This window comes from Nicotiana tabacum, chromosome 11 (genome assembly GCF_000715075.1).
Source record: "Nicotiana tabacum cultivar K326 chromosome 11, ASM71507v2, whole genome shotgun sequence".
NCBI classification, from domain to species: domain Eukaryota; kingdom Viridiplantae; phylum Streptophyta; class Magnoliopsida; order Solanales; family Solanaceae; genus Nicotiana; species Nicotiana tabacum.
The window spans coordinates 114632483-114648636 of NC_134090.1; the positions used below are offsets into that span (position 1 = coordinate 114632483).

General features: G+C 38.8%; 2 protein-coding genes across 3 annotated transcripts; one reads left to right on the forward strand and one right to left on the reverse strand.

The window, feature by feature from the left end:
- Positions 1–1411: 1411 nt before the first annotated feature.
- On the reverse strand, positions 1412–10115 carry LOC107809114 (uncharacterized). Of its 2 annotated transcripts, none has more exons than XM_016633711.2 (3): positions 9909–10115; positions 3070–3267; positions 1412–1864 (listed from the first exon to the last, which is right to left on the reverse strand). In XM_016633711.2, the coding sequence occupies exons 2-3, from the start codon at positions 3249–3251 to the stop codon at positions 1678–1680; spliced, it is 369 nt and encodes a 122-aa protein (XP_016489197.2). In that variant the 5' UTR covers positions 3252–3267; positions 9909–10115; the 3' UTR covers positions 1412–1677. The 2 variants fall into 2 exon arrangements, with proteins under 2 accessions (XP_016489197.2, XP_016489196.2); XM_016633710.2 differs by having other exon boundaries at positions 3070–3258; positions 9909–10111.
- LOC107809111 (uncharacterized) lies at positions 4552–5124 on the forward strand. Its single transcript, XM_016633704.1, has one exon. It carries the CDS (start codon positions 4552–4554, stop codon positions 5122–5124), a length of 573 nt encoding a protein of 190 aa, XP_016489190.1.
- Positions 10116–16154: the final 6039 nt, after the last annotated feature.

A 16154-nucleotide genomic window follows, 5' to 3' on the forward strand; every position in this document is an offset into this window, starting at 1 on the left:
TTGTTTTTTAATGAAGTTGGTGTCTAGGTCAACTTGCGCCAAGCTCGACCAGTCTACCGAGTATCCACTATATTCCATCGATGCAGATACCGAGTAACCATAGCCACCAAGACTTAGGCAGATGAGAAGAAATCATCAAGTATTTTTTGTCTCCATTGGGATTTGAACCTCAGACCTCGTGATTCTCCTCTCAATCATCGACCAATAGGCCACAGTTGTTATCATACTACCGAGAAAAAGAGACCAACAAAAGCCTGCATAGCCAGATATTTGCTCAGAAGATGAACCTCAAAGCTGAACCACGCTATTGGAATGAAATTACAAAGAACATCATAAGACTCCCAAAGTTACAACCTTGTTGAGAGTATCAGTCAGCAAGCACTCGCTAAGTTTTCTTGACTACCAACCAGTCGAATCATTCCAGTGGAGCCAAAATCATTATGAATAGCTTAACCATCCCAAAGCGGAGCAGAAGACACTACCATTCATGATCTTAAGCCGGAGGAGAAGCTCATATCACGGTCAGACAACCATCACTAAATTAATATTCTCCAAACATTATCACTACCAAAATGCATCATCATAAAACTGAAAGAAAAGAACCAATATTGAGTGTCAAGAGATTATAGAAATCTTCTCTAGTCACAGCTAGAAGCTTAATGTCTTGCAGCAAACACAGATATTTTATCACTTCCAACACCTGGAAATAAAGCTTTGCCACTGTACAATTATAACTCTCATTAAAGAAATTCAATCAACCTAAGCAGGTCAGTAGATTTTACTAGGTACCAATGGATGTCATTCCTACCTAAGTTGCTCGGATTTGGGTGCGGGCATCCAATACGGGCACGGATCTGAGTGTCGGATTAGGCAAAATCCAAATTTTAAGATTCAGGGCTGCGCAGGTATGCATACAGGTGCGGGATTCGGCTAAAAAATTCAAAATTATAAAAAATAGAGCTATAAAGAGAAAAAGAAAGTCATTCAAGGCCTTCCATCAACTCTCCATCTATATCGTTGCTACTTTTTACAAGAAGTCCGAACTCACAACACGACCCCTTGAATTCTTGGTTTTTCTGAAACACAAAGCAACAAATATGAGACAAAAGTACTACAATATTGAAGGTATGTCATTTTCCATGCCTTAAATCTGTTTTATTTTTAATTTTGAGAAATCAAAATCTCAATATCCCCCCAAATTTGTCGATGGACTCAGGTCAAAGTATCCGAAGTTAGTTGACCGAATCCGGGATGTATCCTGCTCCCGCGCCCGCTCCCGTCCGTGTCGAGACGGGTGCGGCACCAAAAACGAAGAGTCCGCACATCATAGATTCCTACTGTACGGTTTGCTACTTTCTTTTTATTGACTAAACTTAAAGTTTGCTACTGAGCATATTAATGAAAGAAACAATGGCAAGAACAACCTGTGCTTTCACATGTAGCAGTAACTTTCAACAGATAAATATCACTATTGCACAAATCAATCTAAGCCACTTCACTGGAGTGGAAAAGACAAAATGGGCATATTATTGTGAAAAAATTTTATGCTGCAATTTCTCAGCTTCAAAAGCTTTTGGTGTACACAAACTCTTGTATAGAATCCCAGTCATATCGTAGTATGAGACAGACCTTACAGCAGTGTCAATTGCCCGAACGAATTTTATGAAACTGAAGATCTCAGACGCAGTAACCGGTGAATGTAAATCCTCTTCCTACTATCTCACCAGCACAATACCATGCAAAGCACTCCAAGCCAAATAAAACAGCAATACCGGCATCTTCAACCTTCAAATCCTTTCTATTCTGCCACATGTGCTTCACAGAATCAAGTTCCTTTTGGAATGACTCATAACGTCCAGGGATGCTGACAGGAGTAAAAGAAGAAATTCAGTAATGATCATGAATAAATGTCACCAGTGGGCTACTAGTGAATTTTTTCCCCATTTAAAGATGTACGCTACTACATCACACTAGTGCTGCAAAGTCTGGGCACAAGAACCATGAGAACTCTAAAAGTGTGTCCCGTGTCAACAAGAATATTCTTAGTATGCTCTCCGACAAGGACATGTTCAATAATCCATCAAGGAATCAACCATGTCCAATAGAAGAATATTGTAGTCCACATCTCAGCCAGGTGGTGGTCAAGGAATTAAGCAAAATGTAACAATAAATAGTATTTTCAGGGCTTTATATTTACTGGTATAATGAAACCAGTGAATTAGGAATTTCACTACATGTGAAACACTTAAAGGATAAGAGGGTTGTCAGCCAGGGAGACAGACACAAAAATCCAATAATTTTAAAACTACAGGGATACATTAAGAATGTGAGGTGTAATTATATTTATGCATGTGTGTGTGTATTTAAAAAGTTGTTTATCATAAATACTACCAATAATAACTACCAAAAAATTGAGGAAGTCCTATGCAGCTGGTAAGCTCTGAGACGCTTTAGGCCCCAACTCGCAAGGGCTTTTAGTTCTAAAATTTATACTAGTGCCCCAATACACCTAATGTGTACCAAAAATAGGATATGCCTGTCAATGATAATTTAAAATAAATAAAAATATTTTCCAAAGACATGGCATAGGTATGTCCAAAGTGAGTCCGGTGTGTTTCGGTATCCGACCCGAATACACCACCATAGATTTAGTGACAAATAATGAACTAGAACGTATTTACATGTTAGAGGATATAAGGGCGAGAAATAACTTGCTTTGTTCTTTTCAACATAAGAGGAGTTATAAAGTCTATCATTTAATTAGTTCGATTCATACATCAAAATTAATTGTTTATGCAGTAATAATGCATAAAAATTTAATACTGTGACATCCTAAAATTATAAAACGCTATAAGATCAAACTCCCTGGCCCCTGCCTTACATCCAGGCAGTGGAAGATTCAATTCTCATCCAAATCATCATTCTCTTTCCCAAATCTGGGGGTCTAGAAAGCATTTCAGGTAGTGATGTTCATGTGCAAATTAAAACAAGAAGTCCAAATTAAGTATACGTAATCACGAAAAACATTAACATCAATATAATAAGCTAGTAAAGAGGAGAGAGTATAACCTGGCAAGACGAGTATGGAACAACTGCTTTGACAATTCATTGCACTTCTCAATGGTGGGTGGCTCAACAATATACTGTTTGTTCTGCTCCAGCAACTGTTTGTAGTAGGTAGTACCATGCTTGGTGAGGTACTGTGAAGCTTGGCAGGCCTTAGATTGTAGTTGCTGAATCTTGGATGCCATCAATTCCCTAAAGGTGCTAATTAAACCAGAAATACACTCCTCACTAATTCTTGCCTATTTGGAGACGATATAAGACAAAATGGACCCAAAAAAAGACAAATTCTCGAATTGTCCATGTCATCAGGGGTTGGAGGGGGACGGACATTCTTGAACTTCATCAAAACATGATACAATCACTATCCTAAAAACCAAGAACATATTCTGGCTAATGGATGAACAAATAGAAAATTCGGAACAAATTCTCGAATTGTCGATGTCATCTTTCCACATCATTCCAATTTTATGATATGTGAGCAAAGGTACACTTTAAAAAAAACATTTCAAAGAATTTTCTTTTTTTTCCCTCCCATTGTCTATACAACCAGGGGTGGAGCTAGGGCAAATAACGTAAATAGTAGAAAGGAAAGGAACCTGCAAACTAAATTAGTATATTGGTCATATGTTGTTCACAAGCAATTTGAGTTGAAGTGCTAGGACGGTTAATAACATTTATTGAGATTATATTGAGACTATATTTTATATTTATACACACTTGTATACATATTGCTGAGTCAACATAGCATTAGTCTATTTTTAGTAAAGCTCCAGCTATCAAGCTTAGTTAGTGCGTTGTTAGTTTAGCTGTTATATTTTTGTTGCTTATGTGTATAAAGGGTACAGTACTCGGTAATAGATTCTTTGAGTTTCACATTTCCAAATCAAAGACTCCTCATTATTCATTTCTCTCTCTCTTCGAACTGCACATTCTAGAGAATTTTGAATCCTCAATTGGAGGAGGAGTAGAGCTCATTCAGATCTTGTGATCTTGACATGCTATTAGAGCGGAGGTCTTCTTCATCGATCACGCTGTTGAATCTCTCCTTTGTCCTTTCGTTTTCAATCACAGAATAAGCTAGGGTTTTTCTTTCACAAACAAACAATTTGGGGAAAACTTTAAATCAACGCATCCACCAACGATTCGTCAGTGAATAGAAGTTTTTGAGCTTAATTCCAGCTGTGTGAGCAGTAATCCAGCTGATTTGATATTCTCATGGCGGTTCTGGATCAAACCGATGAGGCGACAACGGCGGCGACCACACAAACGGTAATTGATGCAACTAGTCCTCTTTATATTCATCCATCTGATAGTTCGGGTTCTGTTTTAGTACCTATCCCTTTTGATGGAGTTGGCTATCGTTCCTGGAGAAGAGGAGTGTTAAGATCTCTCTCAGTGAAAAATAAACTAGGTTTTATCAACGGAGAGTGTGTAAGACCTGATGTGACCTCTCCACAGTTTCGCTAGTGGGAGAGGTGTGATGACATGGTTACTTCATGGATTCTGAACTCCTTGGCAAAGGACATTGCACACAGTGTTGAGTATGTGAATAATTCTGTCAAATTGTGGAAGGAATTGGAAGATCGATATGATCAAACAAATGGAACTAAGTTGTATCAAATCCAGAAAGAGATTAACGATTTGAGTCAGGGAGTGCTTGACATCACGGGTTACTACACAAATATGAAGAAACTCTGGGAAGAGTTGAATATACTAAGTGTTAAAACTCACTGTAGTTGTGCGTGCCCTTGTAGAGCAAAGGAAAGCATGCACAAGGCAGTGCAGGATAGAAGACTCATACAATTTCTTAACGAGGTTTACACAGTTGTTTGGGGAAGCATTCGCATGATGAACCCATTGTCTTCCATGGCACATGCATTTGCTTTGCTGATACAAGAGGAGAAGCAGAGAGAATTCAAACCCAGAAATCAATTAAACTTTGATTCTGCTGCGTTGAATGTCAATATAGGAGGAAGAACCTTTAAGACAAATTACTCACCTGATGGGAATCAGACTTCAAACAGCAGGCCTAGGCCATTTTGTGACCACTGCAAATGACCAGGACATACCAAAGACAGATGCTACAAGCTACATGGATACCCTCAAGGTTTTGGACAGGGCTCACAGCAGTATAAGCAGAATTCACAGGGGTATAACAACAGTAACAATAACATGAGGTTCAATAAGGGGAAGATCACTGAGGCAAACGCAGTTGCAAGTGTGCAGGAAATGTCATCAGACATATTGTCAACCAAAACAGATGAACCAGAACATCAAAGAGACAATCAGAACATGAGCTTTTCAAAGGAGCAATATGGACGAATTCTCAGTCTGCTCTAGCATTTTCAAGTTGGGAATGGAGGAGAAAACAATTCTAAGTGTTTCTGGTGGAGCTTCTGTGAATTCTGCAGGTATGATTGCTTGCACTTCTTCCATTGATTTTGATAATCCATCAATGCAACTGTTTCAATGCAAAAGCTGACTTATGGATATTAGATTCAGGCTATGTTGCGCGGACTCTCCAAAATGTAGCCGCACCCGTGTCAGATCCTTCAAAAATACACTACTTTTGGAAGATCCGACACGTATCCGGCCATATTTTCGGAGAGTCCGAGCAACATAGGATTCAGGAGCTTCACATCATATGACTTTCAATAAAACTCACCTACAAAACATTATAAATCTACCATATTCCCTGCTTGTTAAACTACCAAATGGTTACAAAGTTAAAGCAACCCAAATTGGAGATGTACATCTAGCCCCCAAAATCACCTTACATAAGGTCTTGTTTATACCATCCTTCAAGTTTAACCTAGTCTCCATAAGTTCATTAGCAGTGCATCTCAAGTGTATTGCTTCCTTTTCTGATACTTCCTGTCTACTGCATGCCCCTTCACTGAAGAGGCCTCTGGAGATTGGTAAGATGTATGATGGGCTCTATTTTTTATGTTCCCAATGTCTAAAGAAAGGTAATCTCATTTCTGTTTCAAAGAGTGCACTTCCTTGTTTTTCTAGTCATGCTAGTGATATGAATGCAGTACACTGTCTATCCCATCCCCACCACCCTACTGTAAATAACTTTATTTGCAATAATAAAGACAGTGATTTTACTCTACTTTCCTCTACCTCTCTCAGAGATAGTGTGGATCTTCTGTGACATTGTAGACTTGGTCATATACCCTTCAATAAAATGAGAGGCATTCCTAGTATACATGCATCCTTCTCTCCCAAACAACCATTTATTTGTTCTATTTGTCCCATGGCTAGACACTCGAGACTCCCCTTCCCTCAGAAAACAACCAGTACCACAAAAATCTTTGAGCTTCTTCATGTTGACCTGTGGGGCCCTTATCATGTGGCAACGCATAATAAATTTCAAGTATTTCCTCACCTTAATGGATGATTACAGTAGGTCAACATGGACACATCTTCTAAGTTGCAATAGCAATGCACTTCAAGTCATAAAGACCTTTCTAGACATGGTAGAGAATCAATTCCAAACCAATATCCAGTGTGTAAGGACTGATAATGGCCTAGAATTCACTAGCAATGAAGCTTCATCTTTCTTTCAATCAAAAGGTATAAATCACCAGAAAACATGTCCTTATACACCCCAACAAAATGGGGTGGTAGAAAGGAAACATAAATATCTTCTTGAAGTGGCCAGGGCACTCCTTTTTCGGTCCAAATTACCATTAAAGTACTGCGGAGAATGTGTCCTTATAGCAACCTTTATAATCAACAGGCTACCAACAATTCCCTTAAAGAACAAATGTCCTTTGGAACTGTTGTATGACAAGAAATCAACTTATTCTCACTTGAAAAGCTTTGACTATTTGTGTTATCCTATTGTGCCCAAACCTCTCAGGGACAAGTTTGAACCAAGGGCCACTCCACATGTATTTGTGGGATTTGGAACAAAGGATTACGAAGTACTAAGTCTAGCTACTAGAAAAATATCTATCTCCAGGGATATCTTGTTTCATGAAACCATTTTCCCTTTCACTTTCACTTCATATGAACAAGGCTTACCCCCATTCTTTCCTACAGCTTCCTCTACAGATCACCTACCTGATTACACTATTGGTTCTCCTACAACTCCTACAACTGATCAAGGGGACACAATCAGTTCCCCCTTTCTTCCTCCAGCACCACAACTCCTCTACCTGATATGTCACCCATTTCTCCTTCTAACACACCCTCTTTCTCTGAGTCACAAACTCACACTGAACACTTACACCTTCCCACATCACCTCCAGCCACTCAACCTCATTCTTCTACCATAGAACCTTTAGGCCAAAGAAGATCTAGCAGGGAGCTTAGACTCCCCTCTCACTTGAGTGATTATGTATGTAATCTGCCCAATTTGAAATGTAATTCCATCTTTTCCCTCCATGCTTTGTTTTCACAAAATAATCACATTGCTCCTGATGACTTGCACCCTAATAGTCAGCATGTTGTAAGAAATATTTGTCATGATAGAGAGCCAACTTCATATGAAGAGGCAGCCATGTATCCTGCTTGGCAGAGTGCCATGACTCAAGAGTTTGAGGCCTTGTATGCCAATAATACTTGGGACTTAGTCCCTTTGTCAAAGGAGAAGCAGGCTATTGGTTGTAGGTGGGTGTACAAGGTGCAACATAAAGAAGATGGTAGCATAGAAAGGTACAAAGCCAGACTAATTGTGAAAGGGTACACACAACAAGTTGGAATAGATTACACTGAGACCTTTTCTCATGTGGTCAAGATGACCACTGTTAGGTTCCTAATTTCCATTGTAGCTAAGAAAAGATGGCAGATTACCAATTAGATGTGAATAATGCATTTCTCCATGGAGATCTGCATGAAGAAGTCTACATAAAGGCTCCACCAGGGCTTGAGCTACAGTCACCAAACTTGGTCTGCAAGCTGAACAAGTCCCTCTATGGACTGAAACAAGCTAGTAGGCAATAGTATGATAAGTTGACTGAGGCCTCATACACAAGAGGATACACACATTCCATGCATGATTAATCTCTATTCTACAAGAAGCAAGGTTCTTCAATTGTCTTTGTAGCAGTTTATGTTGATGATGTTCTTCTCATAGGGACTGATTTAGAGGAAATTAGTCAGCTCAAAGCTTTCCTACATGATAGGTTCAAAATAAAAGATTTGGGACAGCTACACTATTTTCTAGGACTAGGGTACTTTACAAGGAAGATGGTATTGTTATCTCACAGAGAAAATTTGTTCTGGATCTTCTGAAAGAATATGATTGCCTGCACTCAACTAGCCGGACCTCTCCTCTTGACCCCACAATGAAATTGAAGGCTAAAGAGTGCTCTCCCTTATCTGATCCTACTTTTTACAGGAGATTAGTTGGGAAGTTGAATTTCCTTACAAACACCAGATTAGATATAGCTTATGGGGTCCAACATTTGAGCCAATTTATGCAAGAGCCCAGGGAACCCCATCTACATGCAACCTATCACATGTTGAGGTACCTTAAGAAAGATCCTACTTTGGGCCTAGACTTCAGCAATGCATCAGATCTTTCCATCACTGCTTACTGTTATTCTGACTGGGTAGCTTGCCCTGATTCTAGGAGGTCTGTGTCTGGTTACATTGTCCTTCTAGGAGGCAGCCCTGTGAGCTGGAAGTCTAAGAAACAGGAAACCATTTCCTTGTCCTCAGCAGAAACAAGAGTACAGAGCACTTAGGAAGGTGGTAGGTGAACTAGTATGGCTACATAGGTTATTTGTTCTCACTAAAGCTCTCACTGGGGTGAAGCATTCCTTTGTTCTTGGCAAGTTGGCTATGATTGCCTCACCTCCAACTTGAGGGAGGGTATTAAGATAATACTCCCTCCGTTACAATTTATGTGAACCAATTTCTTTTTTAGTCCGTGCCAAAAAGAATGACCCCGTTCCTTATTTGGAAACAATTTACCTTTACACAATGATTTATAGCCACACAAAATATATGTGCCTCATTTTACACCACAAGATCAAAAGTCTTCTCTCTTTTCTTAAACTCTGTGCCCAGTCAAATGGGTTCACATAAATTGAAACGGAGGGAGTATTTTATATTTATACACACTTGTATACGTATTGCTGAGTCAACATAGCATTAGTCTATTTTTAGTGAAGTTCCAGTCGTCAAGCAGTTGTCAAGCTTAGTTAGTGCTTAGTTTAGCTGTTATATTTTTGTTGTTTGTGTATAAAGGGTACAGGCTATTACTTGAGTTTCACATTTCCAAATCATAGACTCCTCATTATTCATTTCTCTCTCTCTTCGAATTGCACATTCTAGAGAGTTCTGAATCCTCCATTGGAGGAGGAGTAGAGCTCATTCAGATCTTGTGATCTTGACATTATATTTTGAATCTCATACCTGGCTCCGATATTGTACACAACTAGAACAAATCAAAAAACAAGGGACACATATCAAAAATGGGCCAGTCCAGCATTTAACATTTCCAATGAGCTACGTTAACATTTTCTTTATTCAAATACACGTCTATATATTAATCAATTTTCTTGATGGACCATTAAGAAATCTGCAAAGAATTGTAAAACAATAGCTACAGTCTGCCTGAGTAGTTGTTATTCCATTTCATAGATCCAATTATGCAAATTAAAACCTACTTCAGAATTCACATATCAGAATCATCAGTCAAATCAAAGTCAATAGAAGTCAAAACCCTTATCATCTGTTTCCTATATCCTGGGTGCATAGTGGTGTACGATCATGACAGATAATTAAAAACCAAGATCTGAGAGAAATTGATAGGAAAATGTGGAAATAACAAAAAGAAAACCGAATTTGAAGACATTAGACTGTAAATGGAGGTCCAACATTACCTTTTAGCTCTGCAAATGAATGAATCTTCGGATAGGTGTTAAGAAAAGACGATGGGCGAGACTTTGCTGGCTGCGACTCTTGGTTTTGAAGAGACTTCTAAGAAAAATGAAAAAAAGTATCTTTGCTAAACCGGGAAGAAATTTATATCCTTTGCCACGCGAAAGACACAATTATTATTATTAGGGAAAACGTTAGTACCTACCATGAAATAATTTGTGTTGTATTTGTGCCTTTGTTTATCTTTCGATCCATAAAAGTCTCCCAACATCAAATAAAACATTCGAATTTAATCATAAACTTTCAAATTGAATTTTATAATATATATATATATAGGAGTGAGTTTTCTTTTCCATACCAATAATATTAATGTTAGTCTTGCACTTTTTTATTTTAAAATTCCTATGCTTTCTTTCTTTCGCTTCAGCTTTCTTGTTATTTTGCTTTTATTACTGTTTGTTGTTACTGCTTCTTTTTTCATCTTTCTTTGAGCTGAGTGTATATCGAGAACAGTCTTTAAGCTGAGTGTCTATCGGACACAGCATCTTTACCTGCTCAGGAAATATATATACTAAATAATTGAAAGGGTATAAACATACCCTTATATGACTTTCATCTATTTGCCAAATCAGACCCAACTTTTCTCGGTAAATTGTTAGTGAAATATATTTGAGACAAAAGATAATAATGGAGGCTTTTATGGACCGAAAGGAAAGCAGAGAGCAAATGTAAGACAAATGTTAGTGTATATTTGAACGTCTTTAGCTAGCTATAATGGATCCATGAAGAAGATAGAGACAATTTCTATTAATTCCAACCATGAACAATACTAAGAACAAGGAACTAAAATAAAAAGAAACAAGAATGGAGGAAGGTTCTAGAAATGCTCCAATAAGAGCTAAGACAAAATAAAGAAAAGACATAAAAATCTTCTCCACAGCTATCCCAATTTATATCCATGTAGCCTTGTCTTAGCCAGGGTCCCCAACGTCATTTAACAGGTTCTTTAGCAGATATTTGGGCCTGCTTCTCTTTTTAATGAATTCATTTTCACTATATTGGGACGCATTCATAACGTTAGCAGGCATACCTCAGTTGTAATGTGAATGATACTATGATAGATGATTGGCTCAAAGTGTTTGCTATAGTTTTCGAATGATATAAAATAGCGATATCATAGATCTGAAGTAATTTGAGCCACCTCCAGTTAACTTCAGATGGTAGCATGGTAACTCGACTCAGCATAAAATCGATGGCACCAGATCTCAAGTGCAAACACAAGGACTGCTAACTCTAGATTATGAGTTGGGTAGACATAAATACATTCATCGCTTAAAACTTATATATTTCCTTTTTTCTTAAAAAAACGTTGAACTCCTTCATATTAAGAAGAAATATGGCTAAAATTTGTTATGTTTTTTCACTACCGCTATGCTCTTCATATTCTCAATTTATTAGAGATAAGATCGCAGCAATAACTGAAATATCATCTTCTCTAGGATCCTAGATTGGTCTTTCTTATATTTTTATCGAAAACTCTAAATTTCTTCTCAAAGTTAGAAAACTTACTGGAAATATTTATAGTTAACGTTAATGGTGCAATGGAAAAATCTTATGAACAAAAAGTTTTTGTTAGTTTATGTTTACTGGTAAAACGGTACAAATGAACTTATAGTGTGGTTTATAGATAAGAGAATTGATTTGATCCAAAAACGATAAATAAATAAGAACGAAAATTAGATTAACGAATAAAATTAAAGGAGATAACAAGCCTGACTAAAGACTTAGCCTTTTCGATGAAAAGAGCAAGAATATTTCAAGTGTTTGGATTCAGTGTAACAGGAGAATAAATTATAGCTTTTGTGTGTAGAATGTTTCATGTCCTGCAACGGTTGTTAATCCTGCTATATTTATAGCTCTACTTAGGGAGACAAAATCCTAAAATCAAGCTCCTATTGAATGAGAAAAAAAACATCATCGATGAATGCATAACGGCTGGCTTTGAATGCAGATATTCTCTGTAATGGCTACTTATTAAATGTTATCCGATGCCAGCCCTTTGAATCTCTATTATCAGTTATTCCTCCTTCGAGATCCACCCGGTACCGGTTACACACTTCGCACCCGGTGCCAGTTATTTGTTGAGTCGTCTTTTGCCTATCTTCGGTTCCACGTGTCACCTTACCATTCGACAACCTGTTATCAACCAATTTCACCCCATACAGATAGTCCCCCTACTTTTCAGTGGTGCCACTCGGTGTTACCAAGAAGTAGATGAGGATTCGTTTTTTAGCGGGAAAGTTTCTAAATTGTCTCTGACACTTGAAGGGATGCACGTCTTCTCATATTTAATACCCCAAACACGTGTTGCCTTGTGATTCAGCAAATATTTTTGCTCGTTTTCGAGGTAATCATGACCATGATTTTTGCCGTCTATAACTTCTCCGCTACTCATCACTTTTACTTCCTTACTTTCATTATTTTCGCAACTCCTTCTTCTTCTTTAAATCTCCTTAGAGATTTTTTGCAACTCTCAACTCTTCAGTAAAAACCTCTTCACGGATTTCTTATCATCATATCTTCTCATACCACCATCTTTGAGAATTCTGGTTTTGTCTTTGGTGGAGGTCCAAAGAAACACAAGAACAAAGAGGTTGATGTCGAAATTGAACCTTCAACTGTAAATACCATCATACCACTCTATCTTACCACTGTATCTGATCTCCAAAAGCAAAACGCACCTACAAATTTCCAAAGTAGCAGGTTTTGGCCAGTTCGAGGTACCCCTCATCCATTCATCCTCCCAACATCCCCATTGTAAAGGAGGACTGCAACTACAATAATGTTGAAATTTTTGCCCCATATGGGGTAGAACGAGTTACATATTCGAAGGTGGTTTTCATGTATGTCTATATATACCCCTTCATTGTGGGTCCCTTCTTCTTGGGGCTAGTTAATGGACTCGATCAAATAATTTTGGAGTTTTGCCATGGTACCAAGTTTGTTTGGCACAAGTAGGCCCTTCCATATGGCGTACGGTGGCTTGTTTCCGTCAACTGTGTATCGAGACCGAGAAAACCCTAACTCTTGCACACATGATTAATCTTTACTCCCCCAAGATTTTCCGTGGGGGAGTATTAAACCTCGGCAAGCATGGCCACCACGCTCTTCTCACCAGCATAGATGATGACAATGCCTGTGGGTAAATGGAACAGTTCATTGTCGTTTCTACTAGGGACATCATCCTGGCCACAGCTCCAGGATTCCCGGAATTATGAATGTCCTTCTTAAGTTCTCGAGTGTTCGTGTTCTTAAAAAGAGAATTCCTTTCATTGTCGATTTTTTAATTTTTTCATTTCAGCTACTCACTGGGAACCACCACGGGTTTATGGTCTGGACCACTGGATCCAGAAAATTCTAGATATTACAACTCCAGAATCTCGGCAGTGAAAAGAAACGACTCCCAAATACGGGTGGAAGGGCAAAAACCACGATAAGCTTAAATTCTTCTTTCTTTCATCCTTATTCGAGCACAACAACCTTAAGAATAAATTACTAATTATATTTTTGCTTCATACAGGGCTTCCGAGGGGTTCCATGTGCTCCAACGCCGAGGTTCTTGATGACCCTATAAGTCCACATAGGTGTTACAAGATGCCCTTAATCGGAGGAGGGCTCGTGGAACTTCTTGTGCCCCCGATGAAGGTGCTTCATCCCAGAGTCCCCAGCCCAAAAATAAGAAACTGAATAGGAGACATTCCTCCTCGGTTGTGACTCAGGAAAAAAAATAATAGAAATACCAACTGAGCCGGCCATAGTGGTCCTTGACAATGAAGAGGAAGCCAGTGATGAAGTTGCTTCCCTTCAAATAAGAAAAAGATCTTCAGCAGCTCAACCGGATGCTCAGTTGGCAGAGCTCCAAAACCCACCAGCGGAAGAAGTTCAGGCGCTCTTGGGGGAAATGGACTTGGTTGAGAATGCCAACTCTCGCTTTCGAACCCCGGTTACCGTCTCCGGTCAGAGGAGCTTGGCCCCTGACCTACTTCTACCATCAACTCTAAGCAAGCAACAATTACCACTCCTTATACTATAGTTTCTTCTTCTCCATCTACACCAACAACTTCATACCCACCTGTCACACCTCTTTGTTCCGCCCTCGCGAGGGGACAAGGGAGTTTTTTCCAATTAAAGGACAATCGAAACGGGATTTGTTTATTTATTTCAGAGTCGCCACTTGGGAGATTTAGGGTGTCCCGAGTCACCAATTTTAATCCCAAATCAAGGAAAAGAATGACTCCATATTACAGTCTGCGTACCAGAAATCCGGATAAGGAATTCTGTTAACCCGGGAGAAGGTGTTAGGCATTCCCGAGTTTCGTGGTTCTAGCGCGGTCGCTCAACTATCATATTTGGCTTGATTATCTGATTTAATACATGTTGAACCTATGTGCGAAATTTAACTTTTAACCGCTTTTATCATTTACTGTTATTTTTATCAAGAATTGCAACGTTGTGAAAATGTATCTCGAACCGCGTTACAATCAATGTACTCGTGGTCGTCGACACACTTTGACTCCGTTGAGATTTGGATTTGGGTCACATAAATGTGCACCCGAGTTTAAGAAGGTAAGATTTATTAAAATGCGCGCCTAAAGCGATTAGCGTATTATTATTTTGGGTAAGGCCGTGGAGTTCGCTAAGCGGCCTATCCCGAGTTCTAAGTAATTGACACGTTCATTTTGTGAGGGGCCCGCAATCTGTGCATTTTATTTGGGCGAGGCTCGTCTCATCCCTTATTTTAAAAAAAAGATTTGCAACGTCATGGAAGTGCATCTCAGACCACGTCACAATCAATGTACCCGTGATGAGAGACACATTTCGATTCCATTGAGATTTGGATTTGGGTCACATAAATGTGCACCCGAATTAAGGAAAATAAATTATTAAAGGCGCGCCTAAAGCAACTAGCGTATTGTTATTTTTGGGGAAGGCCGTAAAATTCGCTAAACGGCCTGTCCCGAGTTCTAAGTATTTTAATATATACATTTAGAGGGCCCCGCAGCTTGTGTATTTTTTGTTTGTCGGGGCTCATCTCATCTTTATTTTTTAAAGGATATCCTATAGTGGCTACGTTTCTTGTTACGTTTGTCTCTACTAATGAAAGCAAAAATGATCCTACTTAGTTACATGGTTGCAGGTTATTTATAGCGGGGTTCCGAATGCTTTCGCAAAATCCGAAGCCCGACCGCGTACATGGGCAGCCGTCTGGATACTATGGGCCCAAACCCAACCCACACAGTATTGGCTGGACCTGGGCCACTGCTTTTCCGATGAAGGCCTGTTTAGTTCGTTCGATTTGGGCTTGATATTCATAAGGTTGAAATGTAGACTTGTGTTATTTGTTCCAAAAGGTATGGTTTGCCAGTTATAACGAGGCAGCTTATCAAAGGAAATGAGATTAACTAACAATGGATAGTTTCATACTTAACATGCATTAACGGATATGCTAATCACAAACATATCTAAAGTCTAAGGTATAGCCTATCTACACTGTCAATCCTTTTATCTACCAGCCTATATACACAATATGATATCAAGTTGCCATACATCGACATTCATTATATAGGAGGGCTACCTCCACTATCCACGCAAAATGTAAACTATTATACACCATATAATGTTCAATATACAGGCTACGTATGAAAATAAACAACTTCAACTCCTTTCTTTTGTATTCATGCTCAACTTTCAAGTTACATTGACAGTGTATCAGTCGTGTACCTGGTATAGGAAAGCAAAAGAAGAAAGGGAATGATCAGCAAAGCAGTATGCAACACCACAGCAACAGCAGATAAACAACAGCACACTCAGTCAAACAGCCCCAAACCAGTAACAGTAAAAGAGACAGTCCAAGAAAAACAGACCAAAGCTCAACAACAATTTAAGAGAAAACCCGACAGCGATTCCAGAAAACCAAACAGCAACAACCCAAAGAAATCAATAAGAATAACCAGTTGCGACAGTTGCTTAAAACCAAAACAGTATTCCCAGAGTATACTGATGGAACAATATTCAGCCAACAGAACTGGACACTACCAAACTGAAAATCCAGCAGTGCCAACAGTACACAGACTAGTACGAGAAGTAGTGATTTCTGATTTTTGTTACACACTCAAGAGCAAAGACAAGTTAAGGCTCTTTGATGTAAAGCTTAACCTAAAAATGCAAACCTTAACCCTCTTCTTTTT